The sequence below is a fragment of the Haemorhous mexicanus genome, chromosome 15 (assembly GCF_027477595.1).
Source record: "Haemorhous mexicanus isolate bHaeMex1 chromosome 15, bHaeMex1.pri, whole genome shotgun sequence".
NCBI classification, from domain to species: domain Eukaryota; kingdom Metazoa; phylum Chordata; class Aves; order Passeriformes; family Fringillidae; genus Haemorhous; species Haemorhous mexicanus.
In genome coordinates, this window is record NC_082355.1 from 10,736,679 (window position 1) to 10,755,421 (window position 18,743).

General features: G+C 45.0%; 2 protein-coding genes across 2 annotated transcripts in view; one reads left to right on the forward strand and one right to left on the reverse strand.

The window, feature by feature from the left end:
* ACSL6 (acyl-CoA synthetase long chain family member 6) overlaps window positions 1–13,695 on the reverse strand; it is a 62,794-nt gene extending 49,099 nt beyond the window's left edge. Inside the window, exon 1 of the mRNA XM_059859907.1 lies at window positions 13,624–13,695. The gene's annotated coding sequence lies outside the window, so the exon portion shown is untranslated. The remainder of the gene's footprint in view (window positions 1–13,623) is intronic.
* LOC132334456 (uncharacterized) lies at window positions 8,876–9,355 on the forward strand. Its single transcript, XM_059860530.1, has one exon. The coding sequence runs from the start codon at window positions 8,876–8,878 to the stop codon at window positions 9,353–9,355; it is 480 nt and encodes a 159-aa protein (XP_059716513.1).
* Window positions 13,696–18,743: the final 5,048 nt, after the last annotated feature.

Sequence of the window (18,743 nt, forward strand, 5' to 3'; positions counted from 1 at the left end):
GAAGAAACTACCTCTGGACGAATGGGAAACCAGAGAGGAGTGGGATGCAGGGATTGACATTAGGGACAGACCAACGGGAATACATCGAGGGAGGGGTCCTGGTTCTTAATCCAATCACTCGACGCTCCAGCTAGAAGTTTCTAGAGGGAAGGGAGGGAGTGCCAAGTGACAGACAGGGCACCAGGGCGGGATCAAAGGAAAGATTCATAAGGCTGGGGGGGGAGCAGGGATGACAGGCAGTGGGGAGGAGGGCAGAATGAACCAGGCTTGAACCATTGCAACTAAGGGGGGGAAACAGGACAATCCAACATGCAAACTGAGAGGGGAACAGAACAACCCAACACAGCACAACACCTGTGAGAGTGGTAAGGCCCTGGCACAGGTTGCCCAGAGAAGCAGGGGCTGTCCCATCCCTGGAAGTGTTCAGGACCAGGTGGGACGGGGCTTGGAGCAGCCTGGTTTACTGGCAGGTGTCCCTGCCCTGTAGCAACACGAGCGGGTGTGCAAGGGAGACCCACAGTGAACAAAGGTTTAGGGGATGTCAGGACACTGTCACAACTTGGGTGACCTTTTACAAGCTGGTGCTCACAGGTTAGCTGCTCTCAGCTCCAAGGAGGTATTTGAACATTGGACTGAAGAAAAGATAATTCTGAATGAGATTGCCTGGAGTTATGGAGAAGGGTTTTACCTAAAACTGAGCTGTATTGGTATCTTGGTTTGAAAGACAGGTGTCTGCCAAGGGAGGCAGGAACCTCCCTTGAAATGGAAAATGTGACTCCCTTCCCTCCAAATTATTATAACATCTGGAAATTACAGGGCTTTCAAGCAAATACAGCAATAACAGTTCTTTGCTAGTGTGTGTGTGTGTGTGTGTGTGTAAGAAGGCAAACCAAGGGCAGCTGCAGCAGCCCCAGCCAAGAGCAGGAGCCCGAGCGTGGCCTCCACTGGGCCCAGGGCTGTCCCTGCGCTGCAGTTCCAGGCAGGGCCAGCAGGGGCGCTGCTGGCTCCTGGCCGGGCAGGGTGGCTGCAGTGACTCCCCCGAGGCTGCAGGGGACGCTGTGGCTTGGGTTCGGCCCCGCTCTCCAAGGCAGGTGATGGTGGAGAGAGGGAAAAGGGGCTTCCTTGGCAACCGCCCAGGGGCAGCCGGGCCCGGTGCCCTCCTGATGGCGAAATGTCACTGGTTTTTTTTTGAAAAATCCCTTCGCCAGGATTTTTTCTCCTGGGAAGCTGGGAAGCTTCAGCTTCTCCCTGTTTTGCTGCTTTGGAATGTGATTTGGAGAATTGTTTATCCCAGCATATGAATTGTCTTTACTTAATGACCAATCCCAGTCCAGCTGTGTTGGGCTCTCTGGTCAGTCACGGGTTTTTATTATTCATTCTTGTCTAGCCTTTGGATGTATCCTTTCTTCTATTCTTTAGTATAGTTTTAGTATATAATTTCATTTAATATAATATCATATCATAAAATAATAAAGCAGCCATCTGAGAACTTGGAGTCAAATTCTCATCTCTCACCTGGTCCTGGGGACCCTCACAACACCACAAGAGAGGAACCCCGGAGCGGCGCTGGAAAGGCAGAGCCCAGCACACGTACACTGGCAAACAAAGTGCAGCACTAAGCCCTAAGCGGTGGCAGAAGCAGAACAGCAGGGGGTCCTGGCAGGCACTGGGTATCCAGCTAAAGTGTGGCAAAAAACCTGAAATAATGGCAAAAAAAAGGCTGGGGCTGTGCAGGAGCAGCTAGGCTCCCGCAAGCAGCCGGGAGAGGCTCCCTCAGGGGGCTCATGGCCCTGGGTTCTCTATCACCAGTGGATGGTGAGGGCCCTTCTCCAGTGGGGTCAGGGGTTGGTGAGGTCCAACAGCTGCTCTTACAAGCAAAGGCTCACCCATGGTAGGAGAAGCAGTAAAAGACTGAACTGCTGGAAACAATATAACTTTTAAATTTTTATTTTTTCTCTCTAGTTGCGCTTGACTTGACTTTGCCTCCCAGAAAGAAAATTTTCTTTAGGTTTTTTTAGGAGATGTAACATCATTCGAAGGATATGGGCTTAACATACTAACAGACTGGGAGGGCCCAAAGATTCCCAGAAAGATAAAAGGCCATCAACAGAACATCAGCGGCCACCTAAGAACGTCTACCTCACAGGAACATCTACCACCCTCACAGGCCGCCTCTGCTCCGGAAAGGACTGATAAGAAAATCGAAGAATTGAGATTTAATTAATATCAGAGGCAAAGAAATTTAGATCCAATGGAAAACTGAACACTAGGGGTTGCTCAACTCTAGACCAATGTACTTTGAAGCAGTGCATCTCTATGGGTTTTGACTGCATAAAGTTTGGGGGGAAATCCTGTGAAAACATGTGTCATGGAGTGATTCTCTCTGCACACCCGGGCTATGTGTGGATGAGATTATTTCTGTGGTACATCCTGGCCAGATCAACATCCTGGCTGGAATAAATTCCCTCCTCCTCCTCTCATCCATATATTTTGTTCTCTTAAGTACCAGTCGTTATCATCTCTTGGGCAGCCAATGGAAAAAATTCTCTGAGAGAAAGAAAAAAAAAAGGAAAAAATCCAAATCTCCAGCAATTGGAGATACTAAATAAAGTATATTTAACATTTCAAAAGGGGTTCTAATATATTTGTCTTTTTTTGTCCATCATTGCGAAGAATCTTACAACAAACTAAATAATATCCTCTCCACTTCTTATAACTAAGTACTGTTTTCTGCAGAAAAGACATTAAGTCTGCATCATTCCTGCCTTCTGTAACTTGACTGCTTAGATCACCTCCAACTCACTTCAATCAACAGCAGAATGATTGACTGTTTCCTAGATAATTTTTCAAAGAGAAAAAAAAAAAGTTAAATCAGTTTAGCAATCTGCGTGTTGGTTCCTGTGCCGAACAGCTCATACTTGCCCTTGGAGATGGGGGAAAAAATAAAAAGAATGCCAACTTAGCAAATGTCTCAGTGCTTTGCCTGCTGTAGCTTTTGGCTGGGGCCATCTAGCAGCGAGTGGGACACCCCAGTGGTCACAGCAATGTCAGTATGGCTCCTGAAGCTGATTTTAGGGATTTCAAAGCCCTTGGAAAGGAGTTGCTTGTTGCTCTGGAGGCAAAGAGGAGCGGGGCTCTGACCCTTACAATGTGCAAGCCCTTCCCTGAGGAGGCTGTTCCTGAGCCCTGTCCCTCCCTGGGCACCGTCATTGGCCCATGTAGGTGGGCACAGCCCAGGGGCTGCTCTGCCTTGTGCGTGGGGGCAGCTCAGCCCCAATTTCCTAAGGGCTGGTGGGAGAAGGAAAGGTAATTTCAGCCAGCCCCTGTGATTCTCAGCCATGAACAAGCACAGTGGCTTGCCCAGGAAAGGCAGTGAAGGCTGTGCAATTTCCCATCCAACAGCAGGTCAAGCAGCAGCCCAAAGTGAGCCGTGGTGCCTTCTGCACCCATCCATGCACTGCCCGTGCTCTCAGCAGCAGGGAAAACCCATCCCTTCCAGAGGCAAAAGATGCCAGGCTGAAGAGGGGGCACAGCCCCAGGAGCAGAACAGGACAGGGCAGAGATCTGCCCCATGGGCAACTGTCCCAGAGAGGAGGCTGTGCCATTGTCTGGGGTGAAAACAGGGGAAAAACAAATAGCATGGCTGAGACATCATGTTGGCATCCAAATAAGCAGGATCTGGATTAGTCATAAGCAAATATGAGAGGAAACTTGGAAGATTTTCTAGTAGTTTCTAGAACTTTCCCAAATGAATGTATGTTCACAGCAGGGACAGTCACACTTGTGTGGAAGGATCAGCTTACATGGCACCACACACCAAGTCCCTGCCACCTCAGCACTTCTGCTTCTTGACCCAAAGTTGTACCTTAATAATTATAGAATCATTATGGTTGGAAAAGCCCTCAAAGGTCATTGAGTCCAATGGCCAATCCAGTACTGCCAAACCCACCACTAAATTAAATCCCCTAGCACCACATCTATATTTTTGAACACTTTCAGGGATGACAACTCCAGTATGTCCCTGGGCAACCTGTTCCAATGTCTGACCACCCCTTCCATGAAGAAATTTTTCCTAATATCTAACTTAAACCTCCTTTGGCAGAGCAAAAAGTCCCATTGCAGTGACAGATCTGGCTGACAGCTTTGGCGTGGCTGTCGTTCCTCTGTGGTCAAAACACAAACTCAGGTGGCCAGGTGGAGCATCCAAGTGTCTGTTCCCAGGTGTGGGACTGATGCTCCCCTCCTTACCATCATCAAAGCCCTCACCAGTGAAAGCAGTGAGAGGTCTCCTAGAATCTGGCCACTAAAAGATGGATTTACACAGGTAACCCTCCACCTCTGCCACAGGCAACAGTGGGCAAAAGACCCTCTGCTGAGGTTGTTTTTTCAAGTAACCCAGCATTTTGAATTTCTGCTCCTGGACCAAGCAACACACTTGGCCTCAGTGGGAAAAGTCACCTAAAAACCCCCAGACCCTTTGGAGCTGTTACTCTCAAAGAGGTCAACTCATCCAGCATGGATTTTGCAGCATGACTGCACAGTGCTTAGTGGAAACTGCTCACTGCTGTTCACATGCGGCGTCTCTGAGATTTTATCTACACAACCAAAGCCACTTTGTTGAGCAAATGGAAATGTGAGCTGCAGTCTTGCAAAACCATGGCACACAGGTCTGAATAAAAAGACTTTTCTTCCCTGACTGGGGCTTTCCTAGAGAAACCATGATTTCCATTGAATGACACACTTTTTTTTGACAAGTGACATTTTCTTCCTGTGGTGTGGAAGAAAATGATCTGGACAAGTTGGTTGGATTTAGCTTCTTTCCATGTTCGTGGGATTGGAATATCCCACACAACACAGAAGACAGAAAAACCCCCTGTGTGGCTGACTAATCCGGGAGCTGTGGGGGAATAACCATGGGGTCTTGCCAAAACCTTGCTGTGGACTCAGCCCAGGACAAGAAGGGGCTTGCAAAAGCCCCAGCAGTGAGTAAAGGATGCTGAAGCATGGCTGCAGCAAGGAGCTGGGGACCAGCTCGCAGGTGCTGAACTACCCCTGTGGCTTTGACACTCTTTCCTGACTTAAAATCCCCACTCATCCCAGTGTATTACTTTCTCACCACCAGCTACCATGTTATCCATAGTGCAGTCTCCAGTAGGATGGTAAAATATTTATAATTCTACTTATGTACTGAGCATAAGAAGAAGCAAAATGAAGCAAAGCCCCTGATCTGCTTCCTCACCCACCTTCCCACCAACCTCAGGTCACCTTGGAGGCTCTGTGACAATGTTTATGGTGCAAGGAGGCTTTGACACAGCAAATGACTTGTCATCAGTAAATCCTGGTGGCACTCTACAATAAATTCAAGCCCAGCAGAACATTTCCCTGTATCATGCTGTACAGAATCATCGCTCAGTTCCTTGAAGTCTCCAAAAAGGATTTGCAAAGACTCTGAATCAGCATATCTGGGAAGAAAAGCTCCTGGAAAGCCAATGATGGCTCACAGCAAAATGGAGGAGAGTGTGGAAAGGAGTGTGAGGGTCCCTGCTGGGGATTCAAGGATTTTACATGTATATTTCAAGCATATTTATATATATTTTTATGGCCACATGCTCTCTGATACACCTTTCTCCACTCTATTTGAGTGGTTTCACAGGATAAGAGGGTATCTGGGTTCCCAAGCTCTGTAAACCCTCCTGCACAGTGGGAGAAGAGGTGAGAGGATGGAGCAGTTTGGACCAGCAGTACCTTCCCCAGACGGGACAAGACCAATGAGCTGCAGGAGCAGAGGTCTGCACTGTCCCTCTGAGCTGTCCCTGCTCCTGGCACCCACAGCCCTGCAGGGACAGATGGGTCCCCAGTGCCAAGGACCTGCAGGGCTTTGGCTTCACACAGTATCACAGGAGATAGAAATAGCAGTGAAGGAAAAAACCTCATTATTTGTATTGGCCTACCCCCAAAGAATGTATGCAGAGCACTTAAAAGTATAAATTAACAGATGTTTTTCTTTCGTGTTGATTTCTTATCAGAAAGAGGGTGAGTAAGTTATTTTATTTGAGTCTATATGAAGAAATAATGTAGCAAATTTAAGAACAAATCCATGGGAAAAGAGTTATCCTGAATGCCTGTGAACCCACCAAAGGATGACTGCCTGCATCACATTACCCACCATCTCTTTCCATCTCATCCAGACTTGCCTCCAGTTACCTTTAAGATGTCCAGGTGCTGACAGCAACTGTGCACTGATGAAGGAAGAACAAGATATTTATCTCAAAGTTCTCTCAGAAATGTACTCACAATGAAACATTTAAACCCTCTGGTGCTCTGCAGTGTTTGGTGACATCAAAAGGGCAATTATACCCTTACTGATGTAATGTTGTATTTCTTTGTTTCTGGCTCACTTCCAAGTTAGCTTTCCTATTTCTGAGGGTACCCAGTTAATTCCATTTACCATCTGTCTTCAAAGCTTCTCCCCTATTTTTATTACTTGAATGTAATTGTAATATCCATAGTTCTATTGTGGAGGCAAGAATCAAATAAATGTCCAGATTAGTCAGGAGCAGCAGAGAAAAATTGCTATGTCCTATCTTTTTCTGTGAGGGCGCAGAGAAATCCAAATGTATCTAATCTTTCCTTTTGGTAGTATCTAGCAAATGTTCAAATGGAGCAGTAATAGAGGGATGGAGAATAAAAGCAACTAAATATACCTCAGCCAACACCATAAGCTTTGCCTCCAGTGCAGCACCTGGCGCTCCACAGGATGGGCTGAGCAGCCTTGGGCATCTCCTCTGTACACAAAGCATCACCAAGGAGTCCCGTGTGACTGCACAAGAGCCAGGATCAGGAGTGGGATTGTACAAGTCTACTGTAACCTCAGATGAATCTCCCAGCCCTTTGCAAACATGCACTGAGCAATGTTTGGAGATGCATTGGTGCTGGTGGGAAGGGACACTGTAATGGCAGATTTCCCTTATTGTGCCTCCACACATGAATGCAGCTGCCTGCCTGGCCTCCAGCTGCTGCCAGGAGGCAAGAGAACAAAGACTTCCTTTCTGTAAGGCAGGGCTGATAGGGCAGGCAAGAGGTTCATGGGTGCAGCCACATGAAAGAGAAGAGCAGAGGAGTAAAAGTAGGAAATCCCAGAGGTTCAAGGTGTAAGGTGAATTCTTGGAAAATTTCAACCAAACCGGCAATGTTCAAATCCCTAGGGGAATTTGCCATTAGGTTTGTGTTTTGTTTACTATACCACTCTCTGCATCCATCAGACCATCCAAGACTGCTCAGTAGGAGATAGTTAGCTTTGTCTTTCACTGACTTCTACCATTATTTCATTGAGATGAACAATATAGACCTGTTCTCAACTTGTTAAAACTTTCCTAATGGCGCCAGAAATGAATTTGAATTAAAGAAGCATGCTTCACTGGGCTGTGATGGCCAAGGAGCCCCTTGTTCAGTAAATTAGCACAGCCACTCCTTTGCAACATGACTGATGGGATGGGGCCATCAGAAAGCCAAAACCAGACATGAGAGCAACAGCTGCTGCTCCAGGGCTGAGCAGGTGCCACACTGCCAGGTCAGGCAGAGCCATTGGCTCTGGTGGGATCCATCTCTCAGAGATCACCCGTGGTGGCATACATCTCAGTGCCTCTGCAAAAGGCAATAACAGCACACCTCTATTCTGAGGGCGCCTATTCTGCAGACAGAAAGGTTGGGCTAAAGTCATGTCCACGCTAAAATAAAGAGAGCACAGCATTAAGTGATGCCCCAGACACACACTTTGGGATAGCCAGATGCACAAGAGAGAGGAGCTGAGACACTGAGATGTGAAGCACAGAAATCAATACCTCAGGGCAGATGTGGAGGACTGAGGGTAGGAGCTTACACAGGAGACCTGTTCCCAGTGGGTCCTGTTCTCCTGCTGTTGTCATAAACAAGCCTGGTGCAACCAGTAATGTGGCTCAGAGCATTCCCTGGGGCCTTGGGGCCCAAAACACAGTAACAAACACTTGCCTACAGCTTCCCAGCCAAGTCGTCCTTTCTGTTTCACCCATGTAATTCCCTCTGGGCCATATTTCACTGCATGACTTTTGCTACAGTTCTGAAGCAGCTGATTTGAGCTGCTGATATAAGCAGCTGTAAGGCCACTGCCTTTAATGAGAGCTAACAGGATATTTTCAGAGGCAAAATTCAGGCTAGCAATTTTAGGTTCCCTTTTTTTCAGTGTACAACATCCTTTTTCATAATCAAAAATAGCAATTAGGCATGAACATAAATAATTACAATCTTTTCCATTATCAACACTCCCCTCAGAACATCTATCTAATGATGCTAAGGTATTGTCTTTTAAAATAATTTTCCCCTTTGTACTTCTTCTCCTTGGAAGTCTGCCTGTCTAGAGGGAAGCTCTTTGATAGATAAAGGGGGAAACAGCACAGACATTGAACATTATCTTTCTTTAGAAAAGGCACTTCAAACAGATTCAAATGAGTCAATTTCAAATCAGCACAGCAGATCAATTCAAGATGAACCTTTAAATACCTTACAGAAATCCTCCTGTTTCAGACTCGCAAGAATTTCCTAACGCAGACCCACTTGGAATCGTCACTGCCTGCCCACAAAACAATGGGATCCAGCATCACCCTCTGCCCATCAGCTCTTAACACGCACACACCCCTCCAAGCGCGCCGCCCTATTTCACATACCCACTACAGACAAAGTGCCCCGACAAATTTACCAGAGATGGGCTGGTCGAACAAACCAGCAGGACAATTTGAGAGATATTATGTAATGCATCCAGCCGAGCTCTCTGCACCACTGCCATAGCGGCTCATGGTGCCGGCTCCGCCGCACGCATCACGCCGAGCATCATGCCATCCCCATGCAGAGCGCCGCTCCCGCCTGCCTCCTCCCTTTAAAGAGCTTGGAATACCCTTTATCCCGGAGCAGGGACGGCCATGGGGAGCCGGACCGCGGGCCCAGAGGCCGCTTCGGAGGGTTCAGGCCGGTACCACCGTGCCAAGGCGGGGAGTGTGTCCCCACCCGCTGCGGAGAAAGAAAGGAGCCGGGAACCAGGGAGAGGGGCGGGGAGAAGGACAAACCCCGCAGCCGAGGCGGGCCGGGGGAGCACTCACCCAGCAGCAGCCAGCCGGAGCCCGCGGAGCCCAGGAGCGGGGCGAGCATCCCTGCGGCGCGGCCCCTGCGCCCCGCTCCGCGCACTGCGGCGCGCACTGCGCACCCCGCCGGCCCGGCCCGCTCCGCCGCGCCCCGCACACTCCCCGCCGCTCCCCTGGCGGAGGGCGGTGTTTTTAGCAGCCCTCCTTCTCTCCCCATCCAGCCGAGCTCTCCAGATCCCTCTTAAAAGGGGCTATGCTGCCGGCGGTGCGCGGATGCTCATCAGAACATCCCTGCCCCCTGGGATCCATGAGCGGCGGGGGGAGCGAGGGGGAGAAACTTACTCCTTTATAGCTTTAGTTTCACCTTTGGCCGATGAAATTGCAGCTGGGCAGTGACCTGCACAACAGCGGTACTAAAGCTCATCAGAGATGCTGAAACACAGCCAGCTTCATCAGCAGAGACAGCTCGGCATTGCCTCCAGACATCTCATCATCATACAGCTCGTGGCTACTTAAATAAAAAAAAACCTGAAAAACGCAATCTGTGTGTGATGCTAAATACATGGAGAGAGCAGAGAAGAGCAGATTTGTACTCTTGACTGTTCCCTAAACAAGCTAGTTGTAAAAAACCTGATGTCCCAGCTCCATGGCACATGAAGGGCTTTGCAGAAGAAGGTGTTAAAAGGGCTGCACCAGTGGTGAGAAGACGTCTTGCATCCCTCTGGGAATCAGAGTGCCAGTGGAGCAAACAGGATGGGAGTGCCAAAGATGCTGTCTTTTTATTCAGCCCTTTGAGTCACTAACATGGCAGGTTGCACAGCAGGCAAAACTGCCTGTTCCAAGCTGTGATATGCAGCTGTTTAACTCTTTGGGAACATAGGCCAAGATACACCAATACAATTCCCTGCTTGTACCAGAAATTAGCACTAGTTCAGGTATGATTACAGCTGTGAAGGGTACATGTTTCCTTTGCAGATAAAAGCTTTTGGTTTTCGCAAAGGTGAAGATGAAGCATATGAAAATTAAAAATTTCTATTCTGTGGCAAAAAAAAATTTCACCATGTGGTTTCCTTCTGATTCAATATGGGAAGTATCTAAAAGAACTTCCTGTGTACAGAAGCCCAGAAGCTGATTAAACCTGATGTAATTTGTATTAGAGCCATCACTGCCCACTCCTGAAAGCTGTTATAAAATTGTCATGTCCCTTTTAATCAAGGGCTTTTTGTCTTTCAAGACTCATAATCTCAAGGCAGAAAACCATGATCAAGCACTCTAACAAGTGAGCTGGAAACCAAAGAGAACTGTATCTGCTTCCTCAGGCTGCAATTCTCATAGTCAATGCCTCTAAAGCAATTGGTACTTCAGGTACACCTTCAAGTGTCATCAAATCAAATATAACAGCTATAAACTAGGACTTGGCAAAATCATTTCTACTGTCATCTGTTTTGCTTGAGAGTGAGATAGATTATAGATTAAATATTGCACAATCTAATTTACTTAAGAACATTTGTAGCCTATTCCTACAGCCTTCTTTCTTGAAAACACAAAACAGTTTCTATGCCAATTTTTAACTGCCTCTCTGTGGCAATTTTTATGTTGCAAGGCTGTTAGCATGTCTCATCTTCTGCAGGCTACCTGGATCCTACAGTTCCTGTGTCTAAGCGAGCCCAGACTTCTTCCTGAACCACCAGTGTCCTTAACTGAGCCTTGCTTCTGGACTCCTGAAATCAGTTAGCTGGAAATTTCAATACTGAAGCTAACAGATACAACAAAACAAATTGTCCAAGAAATACTCAACATGAGCAACATAATCTAGTTGAAGATGTCCCTGCTCACAGCTGAGGAGTTGTACTGGATGACCTTTAAAGGTCCCTTCCCAACCCAGAATGTTCTATGATTCAGGATGTCTTGATCTTTGAGGAGACAAGTATTTTTAAATAATACTTCCTTAGGGAAGTTGAGGGATCAGAGGAAACTGGCTGAAAAGTACCAGCTCCCAAAACTTCACTGAGATTGATGCAAACAGATCTGTGCAGGTGGTTGCACAATGAGTCCTGGAAATACCTTTTGTTCATCTACCATAGGAGTGAAGATCATTGGCACAACAAATCCCACCTGGACCTCCATGCCCTTTCTTTAGGGAGCCACAAGATGTCTGCCTATGCTCTGCAAAGCAGAGCTTTCCTGACTTCAGCATCTCCTGCAGCAGCTCCTCCAAGCCCTACACAGATTAAAAAAAGCCAAGTGACTTCCTGTGTTCCACCACAAACTTCCTGCCTCTCTGCAGAGTTCTCATAAACCTTTCTCTAATTCTTGACTTTAAAACCTTTGCTAGTTTTCTACTTCTTTGTAACTACAGTCCAAGGCAAACTTGGCCAAACTGATTATCAAAAGGCCCACCTATGGTTTTCTGAAATTGTCCACACCTCAACAGCAGTTTAAGTGCTCTCACTTACTGGTATAATAGTAATGGATGTTCTGCCTTTGGAGGTGTCACAGTGACAGACATCTGTCATAATGATGCTGAAATTTTCCATGCTAGGAAACCACCCAGAATCTTATGATTCACAGAAGTGCCCCAAATCACTACTACACCAGAGCTATCTCTCCTGCAGGGGACCTTCAGCCACCAAGATATTAAAGCCACCACCAGCATGACCTTCCTAATAGTCGGAGCAGAGGGCAACATCAGGAAAAAACTGGCCAAGGAATATGAGCTTACATCTCTCTGAACTGAGTTAAGTTTTCCAATCCACCCCAGAAGCTGTTACTACCAGAACTCTCATCTTTTCTGTTTGCATCACAGCCTAGGCTGGGTCATACAGAGCAGGCACTCTATCACCTCCCCATGAATACAAAGCAGTTCCTACTTGCTCTCACAATTACATACAGTAACATTAGCCTAGCTGGGAAGAAATTAGTTTATTTCTTGCTTGAATACATTTATGTGTCTATTCAGTAGTCCAATATAATCTGTTTGACCCAAGTAACACTAATATAAAAAACCTTCAGAAGTATTCCATTCTGTTAAATATTTTTAAAAAGCATATGAAATGTATTTCAAGATGGGATTTACACAATTTTTATTTCAAGTTTTTCAGTCTGTCCTTATTCCCAACCAGCTGGTAAATAGTTACCATGGCAGCACCTAATACAGAGTGACTCAGCACTCCCTCACATTCCAGTAACAGTGCTGTCTACCATTCTGGTTTCTTATGATTATAACCTTGTCTTCTCCTTATTGTTTCATTGCAGAATTATGATGTTTTAAACATCATTCTTTCCTTGTGAAACCCAGCATTTATTGGTGGAATCAATGCAGGAATCTGCTAAATAAAGACCATACCTATTCAGGATGCTATTTCAGCTTTCCTTTTGTGTTGATCACAGAGATGCTTGAATTGTTTCCATAATTGCTCAGTGTTTCTTTGGAGCTTTATATTGCTAAGTGAGTTTGTCTCATATCAAACCACAACACACCCAGCTCCAAAATATCCCTGTCTGATTGAGTAGAATCTCCCCTTCCCTTTGTTAATGTTGAAAGCTCCTTTCTCTCTGTTCCTGTGGTTTGTTTTTTTTTTTTTAATTTACTTTGATTTGAAGGCTGTATTTACACCTTGAGACTTCTCCTTTCTTTGGGTTTCAGTTCAACCCAGAGGTGACTGGCCAACCAATTACCATTGTTACCAAAACTCTTTGAGTGCGACCATCAGCCAATTCTTTATCTACTACAGTCATCCAATTTATCAAGTCTAAGAGCATGAAAAGGCCACAAGTCATCAATTGGCAAGTCATCAAAAATTTAGAAGAATTCTTTTTTATAACAGTGAAACTTGTGAAGTCTGCGGTTTCCCAGCTCATGGCTGGATTTCCCCAGAGCTAGAAGGGTGTGAACTCTCCCATCATGGAGTTTTCTGTCATTGAGGTAGTTGTTTTACTGTATTATGACATTCTGGAAGAAAGTGCCTTTAAAGTGGCTGGCCAGGGATCTCAGCTGAGTTAGTTTCTCAACTTTAATTTTCTAAAATTGAAGCTGACAGATTTATGACAAATAATATAGCAAATATATGTGGGAAGAGTTAAGGTATTTTTTCAGTACACTTTATGAACATTACAATAGTTATTTTAGACCTGGAATGCAAAAACATGTCTGAGGAAGAATAATTCATTTTTCTCACTAGCCCTGCAGGCATCTTTCACTTTTTCTCAGCTGTTCCAAGCCCTCCCAACCCTGACGCCACGCAGGAAGCTCGAGGCCCTTCCCACTGGGTGTGCCCCTGCTCGAGTGTTTGCAAAGCCCAGAGAAATGAGGCGATCGTGACTGGGGCACGGCCGGTCCCCGGGGGCTCAGGCGACGCCTCCAGCACCACGGACAGCGGCAGTTCAGTAATTATCCCGTTCATTAACAAACCCTTTCTTTGCCCCGTTAAATCACTGGCGGTTCTGAGGGACTCCCTGCTGTGTTCCGCATTGCTCCGAACATTAGAGATAGCAAGAAGGATTAATGTGTTACCCTGGAAGTTGCAGTTGCTCCTTCCTTGTCTTCTGCTTCATCACCAGCCTCCTCTTCTGCCATTTTATTTTTCTCCTACCTGTGGAAGAGAAGACATTTAAGTCTCTTCTGCACCAGACTAATAGAACCCTTTAAGTTAGTAAATGTTTTTGAGATAGTCAAGCCCACCACTAAGGCATGCCCTCAGGATGTGCCACAGCTACACCTTTAAATCTCTCCAGGGATGGTGACTCCACCAGTGCCCTGGGCAGCTTCTGTCAGTGTCTGAAGAAATGTTTCCTAATAACCAAACTAAGCCTCCCCTGGTAAAACTTGAGGCCATTTCCTCTTGTCCTGCTACTTGTTCTGTGGGAGAAAAGACCAACTCCACCTGGTTCCAAGCTCCTTTTTGGGAATTGGAGAGAGAAAAAGTCCCTTCTGAGATGCCTTTTCTCCAGGCTCAGCCCCTCTAGCTGCTCCTCATACTCCCCATTGGCCATCTCATATAGAGGATTGTGGGCCTCTGCCTAAGGGCTGAGGCAGCAGGTGTGCTCAGGATGGGCATGGATTTATTTACCAGAGGGACAGCACACAGATCAGTGCTACCTCACAGCCCAAATCCAGATGAAGAGCTAGGACTGCCATTAAAATAAATCTGTTTTGCATCTCATAGCCAGTAGAATGGTTCCAATTGCTGCTGAAAGCTACACAAACATGATACATGGTGCCAGCTCTCTAAACCTTCTTGACCTTGAAGATTTAGATAAGTGTATTGTGGCTAAATGAAGGAACTGAAGGTGAATCAATTTACCAAGTGCAAATTTGTGTATGTCTCATTAATTTCATAAAATGTCACCTATGCATCACTGTTAGCTGAGGTCAATGACCTTAGTGCCAAAATCTTCATGGCTGTAAGGAACAAGCTAGAGACAAGACCTCTACTCAACTATTCACAGGAAAACTCAGTTGGTTGACTGTGAAAAAACAAGGGAAAATAGAACATTTCATTTTGAGGATACAGAAATACCATCAAGCATTAGATAAGAAGTGCTATGATGACCTAGTTTGTTCTCGGTTTCAGTTTACATCCGTTCATTACCATTACCTCTCTGAACTACTTCTGGTGGGGTTATGCAAGGAGTGCACAGGTGCTTCTGCTGCTCTGCTGCTGCCCCAGCTGCAAAGACAAAGCAAAAAGGTTTTTTTAAAAAAAACAGATCCCAGACCCACTCCCTCTACATTACAGTAAGAAGGGAGAAAACAAGTAGTTCTACGGTTGTTATGGAACAAACGAAAATATCAGAGTTTGACAGAAGTAATTTAATCCCATAACCCTCTATGCCAGCTATGCTGAAATCAAATTAGGAAAATAAGTGATATTCACTTAACCTCTTCTGGCTTAGAGGACATACTCACAGCTCAAATCCAAAAAGATCCTGTCAATAAAGCACAGTAAGCTCTGGTCACACTTCTACTGTGGCCAGAAGAGCATAATGCTGCTGCAGGAAATTATGTTACACCTCCATCAGACTGGAAGCAAAGTTTCAATCTCTTTATAAAGATATAAACATACACTGTAATGACCTTTGAGCTTTCTTGAGACAAAAGCTCTTCTCTTTGGATTTGGATAGTGAACAAATGCAGGTATTGTGGTTCAGCTTGCAGCTCATGAGCCACACCTCCAAAGTAAGTAAAGGACAAAGCCAAGACCTGTGCATATCCAAAAGCTCAGAACTCCTCAACTTTAGGTGGAGTTTTCAGTGATATCTTATGTATATTAAATAATTTTGCCACAGATTTTGGCTGGAGGCAGCTGAATGCTGACCTGTTCATGGCAGAATTGTGTGGGCAGTGAGGTTGTGCAGTGGGTGCAAAGAAACTGACTGTTCCTGCTGAAGAGCCACTGAAGTATCAACCCTATTATTTAAAAAGCATCCAGGCTTTTTCAAGCTGTAAGTGCTCCAATAAAGCACTGTGCTTCACTAGCCTGTGTGAGCACAGGCACAGAGAGTGAGCACAGGCACAGCACAGAGAGCCCTCATGGCCACATTTTGCTGTTGATCCATGATGTGACCTTATCAATGGCAGCAGACTGGCAGAGCAGGGCAATGAGCTTTCCGCCTTGTTTCCTCCTGTAGCAATCCCTTTTTGATTTCTGGTTTTGAGGAAGATGCCATCTGCTGTCAGTAGCTTATTCAGACAACTGGGAGAGAGTCAGCTCTGCTAAAAGCGTCAGAAGTCAAAGAGCTGCAGAAGTATCCTCACTAAGAGTGTAGGCTGAAATGCCTTAAATAAAAAATTTTATTCCTATCAATCATCTCACATATTCATTCATGATTTTCTATTAGCTTGAACTCAAATGGAACATCTTTTAAACAAGCATTTGTGTTGCAGACAAAAAGCCCTTTAGCCCAGTCTATCAGGGCTTTTGATTTCATTTGCCTTCTTGCCATGATCATCTGCCAGCTGCTTATTTGTGCTGGTTTAATTAAAAGATATAATTGATTGGTCAATAAATTTTTATAATAGCAAGGTTAAGAATTTAGAAAACCATTCAAAAACAAAGATAAAAGAGGTCTGGATATCAGAGCTGAACCTTTATATGGTCTTTTAAAAGTACTGTAGAAGCATCAGCAATGAGTTTGTTGCACAGGGAAAACTCACTGTTTACCAAGGTAACAGCAAAGGTAGCTGTTACCTAGGAGAAATAGTAGATTTTTCTAAATAGTAGATTTTTCATTAATATTTTGAATCAAATATTATTTCTTGAAAGGAAGTAAAATAGACTGTATGGTCTAATAAAATGGATGTAAGGGAAACAAATCCCAGTCTCAAAGAATGGATGCAGGACTCAATGTGCAAAAAGGGGCATAAATTGAACCAAAGTGATGAGGGGTTTGGATCACTTCAGTCAAAAGGAAAAGTCATTGCATGAAACAATTAATTACTCACAAGACCATGTTTCAGCAGCACCATTTAAAGCCAGAATTAACAGTAGCAAAGACCTGCATTGCGTAATATCCTCTGCAAAAGGAGATGAGTGGAATCTTAGGAGTGGAGTGATGCCAAGTACTCTCTGAATGTGAGTATGAGGCATCATAGTAGGATCTCACAATGATGAGTGATTGGGCAAGAAGATGGCACAAAACCCCAGTGTTGGTAAGCAAAGACATGCACGCAGGAAATATAACCCAAATGGGTACAACAGAGAGTGAGCTGCCATTTTTATTGACTTGAGGAATGTTTCTGTTGAGCAAAACTCTTTACACCCTGGAGTGGTAACTCTCCCAGGTCACTGCTGCATGCAGGCACATGATGCTCTGCATAGCAAGGGCTTTTATTTTTCCATTTATGTCAGTATTTTGAAAGCATCTCTTGAATGTTAAAGCAGCTGCCTTTAAGCTCTCAAGAGAACTCAAGATCTTTTCCTAATACAGATCAAGCCATTCCTTGGAGAGCAATGTTTCCTTCTGCCTTCCAGAGGAGCAGAGCGGGAGCAGCTGGAAGTGCCAGCCAGCAGCACTGAAGCAAAAGGCACATTGTGCTGCCTGTGGCACTCCTGGATAATGATGGTAAAGGCACTGTCTGCTGGTTGTTTTAAAGTAGCACACTTACCCCCAGAACCTACTTCTCTTTTCCCAAGGGTAAAAGGTATTGGAATTCAGTAGTTCATTAGACAATCAAATGAGATCTAGAAACCTATTTCTCAGTACTCAGATGTGGAAAACCAGACTGAAATCCTCACAGCAACCTGAAAATTCCCCCTTTTTTTTCCTAATCAGAACAAACTGACATTGATCGGTATTTGATTTCTCACCTCTGTGTTGTCACATCAGTTTTCTTGCAGCCATGGGAATGCTGCCATGGGCCTTGGCCTGCTCAGTGTGCACTGATGGGTATGGGCTGTGTGCTGCCCTCTCCATAGCTCTGTGGAGAAAGCAATCTGGGAGGCACAGAGAAAAAGTATCCTGGTTGTTTGAAACGAGTTAGAAATAAATGGTCTCTCTTCTTGTTTGTTTAAAACTAGCATAGCAATTCTAAACATTGATGTTCCTCTCAACTGATCTGGAGATGTTAGAAACTTCCAAAAGATGTGATTAATCTCCCAAGCAGGGTTTCTTGCAGCTGCTGGGGAGCCACAAAGTGCCTTGAGACACTTTGCTCCACAAATTCCATATTGGGCTCTTTAACCTCTGACTCTCTGCATTTTTGCCACTGAGGAGCTAGGGTGCATCAGCAGCTCCCACACAGCTGCAGGTATTTTTCCATCTCACTGAATCCCACTGGTTGTACCAAGCTGGAGGTGATGCTCTTTCCTAGTGCACTTCCAAAAGATCCATCTTTTGCCTTTTGTGGGAAGCCTCGTGTGTTAGCTGTCATTTTCTTTTCTCTACAGACATATCAATGTTTAATCACCAGGACAACATTTTCCATGTTGACTGGGATGCTGACTCATCTTGAAGATGTCAGTAGGTTCTAAAAATAGGACCAAGTATAAAAAGATATTTACTAAGACTGAGAACATGAAATTACTTTTTGTTTGAAATCTCTAAGGCCTTATACAGTGCAGTTCATGGAGTTCTTGACCATGCTGGTGTCACTGTGACTGCACAAGGTACATTGCCTGGGATTTTGGGGTTTGGTTTACTTGGTAAAACAAACCCCAAAATTACCGGGGAAAAAATCACTTACAGGGATGATTAAGCTTGCAAAAAATCGACTTGAAATTTAGAAATGCTACAGAAAAACTGCCACGTAAGAGAGATTCACCCTGAGCAAACAGATTCCACAAATTTTTCATGGGAAAAAAATAGGCAAAATATAACAAAGAATGTTTGAAAGCACGACGTAAGGAGACTAATATATGGTCACATAAACAAATTACATTTTAGGATTCCATTTCTTAGGAATTATAGAATAATTTAGTTTGTAAAGGACCCTTAAGACAAGCTTCTCAGTGTTCAAATTTGGTTTTATTTGCAATAAGGTATAAAAAGTGGTTAAAGAATTCACTACACAGACAGGAAATCGGATTTGTGAAATCTTTTACCAGGTCAATTTTATGCCAGACAAACCTGTAAAAAATGCCCAGGTAAACCTTTGGCTACAAGGATCCTGTCAACAGCTGTGGCTTTGTGATG